A 7336-nucleotide genomic window follows, 5' to 3' on the forward strand; every position below is an offset into this window, starting at 1 on the left:
GAATTTTATATCTTGACTTCTCTCTCTTCTGTGCCTCCTCCATTTGTCACAATATAGAGGGTAATGGAGGATAAGACCGATCCCAGTTTCTCCTCCTGACCTTATCCCTACGCAGAGGAAAGGACCTTTTTTATCTTAAAGATCAAGGAGTTGTGGTATTAGAGCCTTTCAAATGGCCCCCGAAACTACTGGATTTCCACTTCTCCTTTATCCCTGAAAGAAAAGGGACGCTTAACGGGATTTCAAACTGTTAAATTAAACCTATTTATGATGGGTTTCAGTAACTTTAGTCCAATCACGAAAGCGCTGGACCAAGGTTTCTAGATATGTTTTAAAAATATTTATACTTTACCGACAGCACAAGAGGTTCTGACTGGATTAATGATTTTTGACCGTGAAACAGTGGATACTTCAACAGAAAGGCTTCAAAGTAGTCAGATTAAAGGATCTAAACAGAAGGAAAGCCTCTGGTGCTCATACATTAATGACATAATGGATGGTGCCAGAGACGGGGAAAACACATTTCAGTCTTACAGAGATGAGACTGGAGCACCTTTCAGCAGGATGAAGACCCTCAGCCGCCTGCTAAAGCAGCATTCGAGAGGTTTAAATGTTGGAATGGCCTCGTCAAAGCCCGGACCTCAGGCCAACTGAGAAGACTGCTGAACACCATCAAAACCTCCAGCTCCTTGAAGAATGGGCAAAAATTCCCAGTGAGTAGATGAAGCAAGCTGTAATCTGTGCACAAGGTAGCTGTGCAAAGTCTCGACTTTAGGAAGGCCAACAGTTCGGCACACTCAAGACGTCTTCTGTATTATCTGTAAATCAAATGGTAAAATGCCAGAAAAGTCCATTTCAAAGGCATCAAAATAAGAAAACAGACAGTCTCTCTTTTTTTTTTTTTGTCACACTAACACAAATTCGACAGTAATCACAAAACAAGAACAAGTTCTTTATTTTTCTGTTCAGACTTCGATAAACAAAATACACTCCAACATCTGAGACAGCAGCAAAGGATCCAGCATCTCCCCACAAAGACTCTGAAACAAACTACTGATGGGAAAACAAATTAAATCTCACAAATCAAAGCCTTTTTCAAACCGTTCCAACTCTGCATTGAACCCAATGGAAGAGTCAGACGAGCGTGTTGTGTTCTCACTCCTCTGCTGCTGATAGCTAACGGGTGTGTCATGTGACCATCTAAAGCAGTCTCTTCCGTGCTCCACAGCTGTCAATCACTGTTCCTTCAGCCAATAGTTCAGCCTGCAGTCACTGTGGCTGCGGTGGGGAGGGGAGCGTGGGGGAGGGGGCCGGATGTCGTCAGGGTAGGCAGTGCGGGATTTGTTGCTCGGCTTAAACTGTGTGAAATGCGATTGAGGGAAGGAAGGGGGAGGTGTCATGTTTTAGCGCCACAACAGCAAAAATAAATAAAAAAAATCACAACTAGATTTGGTTCAGAATAGCGTTTAAATGGGTTTAAAGTGTTCATTCCTATCACTGGGCTGAACTCTGATGACAAAGAGCAACAGTTTAACTCACAGCTGTGAAATCAACAGGAATACTGAAAATGTGTGCAAGGACTGAGTGTGTGTCTATCTGTAGGCCCTGCTGTGCCGTGGGTACGGCGACATGATTGCATCCACGCTACCTTCGCTGTCCGAGCTGCTGTTGGAGTCGCTGCTGCCAGAGTAAACACAGAGTCCCGGTAAAACGCCCACGCACACGGCCGCCGATGGCAGGTGTAACACGCCTCGACCGGCGCCCAGCGGAGCCGACGGAGTCTTGGCTGTCAGGCCGGGAACTGCTCGCTCATCAACGGCCCCCTTCGTCCCTCCTCCTGCTCCACCCTCCTGTGCTGAACAACACAACACACTGTAAGACTCAGAGATGTAAACGCATCCATCCAAACATCCACCCAGCCCGTTTACTTCATGAGGAGCGAAACAGGAAGCCGTACCCACTTATTCTGGTGAGTTTTTCAGTTCTTTGCTTTGCAACATCCTCAGACAGAAGAACTGCAGGCATGAATTCATTTCTATATTTTCATACATCACGGCTGGATACTTAAGTTAATACACTTTGGGTGGGTCATTTGAATTCAACAATCAGTTTAAGTTGGAGTACGTTATAAAAGAAGCTCATAGAAATGACTAAAATGACAACAAGTAAGAGGTACAGCCAGAGAAAGGTGAACTTTAGCTCAAAATTCCAGGCAGGTCTCGCTGCCCTTGGATCATCTTATATCTTCAAAAAAAGTAGCTACGGTTTCTTTGATAATGATCCAAATCTACACTGCGAAAACAGGTCTTAAAGCAATACTATGTAACATTTCTACCTTAAAATAACAGCTTGAAAAAAATTGTGCGGCTAGAATGAGTTTTAATATTACGATTGGCCTGTCTCCTATGCCCTTCAGGGGTCTGAGTTGGAATAACTGCGCTATGTAACTTTGCTGGAGCGGCCCGGGAGCTGAGTGGAAGTACTTCGACTTGCTTTCTGGCACACCTCCCGCAAAAACAAATAGACCCCTTTCACGCTCCCAGGTACATTTGATTACTCTTACCTTCTCGGTCGACATAGCTTGCACCTTCTGACTCCTCGCCGGTTCGTCAACAAACGTGAAAGCGAAAGGGTGTTGTATTTATGACAGTGTAACCGTACATTACCTCCAAGCCTGTAGGGGGAGCTCCATAATGGGCTTTTTGAGAAGTTACATTGTATTGCTTTAATTTATCATTTATGTCGTACAATACATCAACATGACGCTGAGTTAAGTATAGAAATGAGTCAGCTGGGTTCTCTGTGGACTAATCTTGGTCTTATGTGACAGTTTTAAACAGCCAGTTTTGCCTGAAAAAAAATAAATAGTGCATCTAAGCATCATAAAGTCGAGCAGTGAGGAGAACATCTCGGTTTCTCTGGTCTGAAAGACCTCAGACTGCGGCCCACCTGTGAGTCGGTCTCCGTTTCCTGCCGTTGTCGTGATGTCCACCTTCTGCTTCTTACTGCTGTCTGACGACTGCGAAGAACTGTGAGAAAACAAAGAAGAATTCGGATTATTTATCGCCTGCATAAACCTGCGGCTTCTTTTTCTGCAACTTCAATGTTTTGGTGATAAGCAGATGGTGTTGAAAGCCATCCAGCATTTAACATTAGTTTACCTCAGTAGCAGGTAGAGAAAAAAAAAGGATGAAACAAGAGAAAAAAGTCGACTGATGCTCACGAGGAAAAGCAGCCAAAAGGAAAAACATTGTTTTGGGATTAAATGGAAGGCGTCTGGGAGCGTACTTGCGTCTCTTGACTGCTCCAGCTAATAAATGGGCCTGAGACAGGTGGCTGGTTCTTTGCTCCGCCCCTGATGGTTTTGGTGCCGCCTTCTTTTCAGGCTCTCTGCGGGTTTCTGCGGATGCATGCTTCACTAGAGCGCTGTGACAACACAGAGTTAAGGTGGATAAACCATGATGGAGCCACGAGAAGGAACAGAGAAACAGATTCAGCATGAATGGGAATGTTTCTATTTCTCCTGAGTTATTTTTTTATTCTCATGTGATGCTGCGTATATCAAATCAGGAAAATCTGTTATTGTTCACTAAAATGGATTATAAGACAAGTCAAATAATCACAGAACTGGCAGATAATACTTCACACGATAAAGGATATTCTATACTCCAACAGCTCCTGCTTCTCCTCATCCCTCCGTTGCTTCTCAACCAGACACTGTTGCCGGGAGACCTCATCCAGGAAACTGCTCTCTTCCTCGTCCAACCCCCTCACCATGTTCCCTGTCACCACGGAAACAAGCTCTCAACACAAGGCAGAAATATGACAAACCTACACAGTCTGCTTTCAAAACTCACACATAGTTCAGAGGCTCTGATTTATGAATGTTTAAGTTTAGGTTCTGCTCCAGGATTGTTTTAGTAAAATCCAGAGGCTCCACAGAATGAACATGGGTTGGGAAATGATGACTTTTACAGATACCAGCAAGTTAGCCATCCTGCATGCAGAAACAGGTGAATCAGGGTCTCTGCAGGTATTTCTATCACTAATTAAGCTCAGATCATGCATCAAGATTATTTCTGGTTTGTAGAATGTATCCATCTGTCCAAAAACGAGACAACACAAATTGCATAAAGGGGTAAAAATGTATTGATTCCCACAAAGAACTGGGAGAGAATGGGCCAGAAGTGGTTCTCAAAATATCTGAAGACCATTACTGACAATAAACCGAATTTTGAAGCAAATAGCGAAGGCTCCCCAGCATCTGTATCGTTTCAGGAAACTTTTATCCTTTCAGATTGATCGCACCATAATGACCATGTTTTACCATTTTGTTTTTATTGAATCAGTCCTGTATTTTTATTTGGTGCCATGGTTTGGTCAAACATCTTAAAAGAAAGAACAACTCCTTCAATCTGATTGGTAAATGGTCCAGTCGCTGATCGGTGAGGCACAGCTTTTCGCAGCGTCCCTGTATGTTTAGCTAAATCCTTTTTAAATCATGACTCGTCCTTTGTTCTGTGATTTTAAACTTCTCCCATCTGGAGGGTTTTTAAGTCCCAAAATGCAGAACAAAGAACAACAAAAGCAGCTTTGTTCCTGCTGCTATCAGCCGTAGCTCATCTCCACACACCTTCACTTAGTTCATAATCAGGTTTTTATTCTGTTTTTAATTCAAGAGATGATTTATCGGATGTTATTGGCTGACATTTTTAATATATGTCCTGATTTGTGATACCAAATCATTTTACTGCTTTAAATTAGTTGATTTTTTTTTTATAGTTTTAACCTTTTTATCATTAGTTGACCAGCTGCTCCTGGATGTGCCAAAAACACAGCGAAAGCTCAGAGGGGACAGAGCTTTTCCACGGTTGTGGAACTCGCTGCCTGCTGTTGTTAAAGTGCTTTATAAATAAAGTTGGCTAGGATATTTGGGTGTTTTTTAACATGTTTTAGCAGATTTTCTGCTGTTGTGTGGATGTTATTTTTCTTCCACCCGACTTCTCAACAGGGTCAAATGCATAGCGAGAGTTTTGCATGAAAAATATTGTGAGATTCTCTGTTACGCCCGTCCAGAAAAGGCGTCAGGGAAGTGGTAATGCTTGCTGGAGAGAATGACTGACGGAGCCAATTATACCTACATTTTCTGGAACTCCCAGGTCATTACAGCCTAATGGAAGGAGATCCACAAGCATTTTGTTACTAAGTATTTAGGTAACACAGTGTTTGATAACTGGCATACTAATGACAAAAGATTACTTAGTACACTATTAGCAGCTAGGATCACAAGAAAATGGTTAAAAGTAGAGCCCCCCCCCCCCCCCCCACACTATTAAAGAATGGATTGAAATAAATACTAATTTTTTCTCAAGAGTGCAGAAAAAAAGGTTCTAAGTGTACAAAAGCATTGTTGGTAAGGACATTTAGACTTTTCTTAGCCATCCTTTCCTGTTTTCAGTAGAAAATGTGACTGAATAACACAACGATAAAGCCCAAAAATGCTGTAACTATAGTCAAAATGGCAGTTGTGCATATTTGCTTTTCCTGATTAAGAATAAAATTGAAAAGTAAAAATAAATTCTGACAGAAAAATCAAGACTGTGGTGGATACATTCCCTTAATTCAACCAAGCAGGATCCCTCAGTGGTGAAATCACCTTTCCTTCATTAGGATTAAAAGTATTACATGGTGTGTGTGTGTGTGTGTGTGTGTGTGTGTATATATATATATATTTATTTCATCCTATTAATGGGATGTTTGGTCAACCAGCTGAATGATAGAAAGATTCGAGACTCACTGAATTTAAACTGCTCCTCGTATTCCAGCTGCTTCTTGTCTTTCTGCTCCTGCAGTCGATCAAATAGTGAACGTGGGTCGTACTCCTCCTCTGGGGCCTCTGAGGAAACAAACAAATATGTGGTTATTCGCACTGCAGCCGGTTCAGTGTGTTTAGAATCCACGTGTAAGTGTTCTCACCCTCGGGATCGTCGGGCTTCCTGACTTTCTCCCATTCCTCCTGTCTCTTTTTCCTCTTCTCATCAAGCTCTGACTCAGACACAAACTTCCTGCTGAGGTCGGCGCCGGCAGCTTCATCACCCGCCATTGAAACGACCCTAAAAACAACAGATATTTACTTCTGAGTTTCATTTCAACGAGATATATACATTTTTTTCGCCTCATAACTGACTGGTCCTGAGTGCTTTTCCTCTTGAGAAAAACTGGGAATTTATACATTTTTTTTTCTCTTCTCATATGTAGTTTAGCAGAAAATAAATCCAACTATCAAATAAAATCATTTTGATCTTTCTCAGCAAGAAATTCTAAAATACAGTTCATCGTTGGTTTTATAGAATAAATTAAAAATATAACCAAGGCCCTCCTAAGGACATTGGCCTAATTTTAAGACAGGGTAAGGACTCTTTTTCATTATGTCCTGTTACATAAGTGGTTAGTTTTTAATTATTTAGCACATGACTGTATAAATATTCTTTTATTTTTCCTGAAAAAGCTTAAACTCAGTATTTGTTGAGCTGTCATTCCAAGACTTTATATGTCAGAACAAAGATATGACTACGTACAATGTGTGTGTCTGTATGTGTGTGTGTATGTGTGTGTGTGTGTGTATTCTATAAAACCCTCTTCTGAAAATTAGTTAATGGATCTTCGTCGTGTCCTGCAAAACAGATTTATGGTATTACCAAAAAAAAAAAAAGAAAAGAAAAAAAGATTACGCTAAATCAGGCCTTCGGGGCCGAAAAGAACACGACAATTTTGGCAACTTATCAAATGAATGAAAACAGTTAACAGAAAATTATGCGCTTTGTAAAATTGAATTGCAATTTGATTTCGACTGAATTAAATATAAATTCTGCCAAACGGACAGACGCTAGCTCTTATCGGTCCCATTGATCCGCTTCTCGGGTCACGGATGAGACGTTAGCCATAACACAAATTCAGCCTTGAAAGGCAGTAGATGCACTCAGATAATGGTATAAAAACAACACAGCTGTGAGTTTGTATGACAGCAGTAAGGCTGATAAAGTCTGTCTCGTTTGAGTTGAGATTGTAGGACGTCATAGCTGCAGCCCTGTGGCTAACCTTAGCTTCTTTAGCTTCACAAATCACCGCTGCTGGCAACACAACATCATGTCATGTCTGACAAGCGAAACTCTTGGATGAACAACTGAGCAGGATTTTAGTTTTGGTGCAAGAACATTTCATATCGCGCTGAATTATTTTTGTGACGCTCAAACTTACCTAGCTAACAGCTAACAGCTCCAAATAACGACGTTCTGTGTTACAGTGAAAGTGGCTCGTCAGAAATTCTTCAACTGTG

At 41.5% G+C, this 7336-nt stretch overlaps 1 protein-coding gene across 2 annotated transcripts; it reads right to left on the reverse strand.

The window, feature by feature from the left end:
- Positions 1–939: 939 nt before the first annotated feature.
- psme3ip1 (proteasome activator subunit 3 interacting protein 1) lies at positions 940–7336 on the reverse strand. 2 transcript variants are annotated; one of them, XM_075470688.1, is made up of 8 exons: positions 7258–7336; positions 5977–6113; positions 5798–5896; positions 3660–3782; positions 3289–3427; positions 2950–3029; positions 1649–1855; positions 940–1358 (listed from the first exon to the last, which is right to left on the reverse strand). In XM_075470688.1, the coding sequence occupies exons 2-8, from the start codon at positions 6101–6103 to the stop codon at positions 1354–1356; spliced, it is 780 nt and encodes a 259-aa protein (XP_075326803.1). In that variant the 5' UTR covers positions 6104–6113; positions 7258–7336; the 3' UTR covers positions 940–1353. The 2 variants fall into 2 exon arrangements, with proteins under 2 accessions (XP_075326803.1, XP_075326802.1); XM_075470687.1 differs by having other exon boundaries at positions 940–1855.

Source organism: Odontesthes bonariensis, chromosome 7 (genome assembly GCF_027942865.1).
Source record: "Odontesthes bonariensis isolate fOdoBon6 chromosome 7, fOdoBon6.hap1, whole genome shotgun sequence".
Classification (NCBI taxonomy): Eukaryota; Metazoa; Chordata; class Actinopteri; order Atheriniformes; family Atherinopsidae; genus Odontesthes; species Odontesthes bonariensis.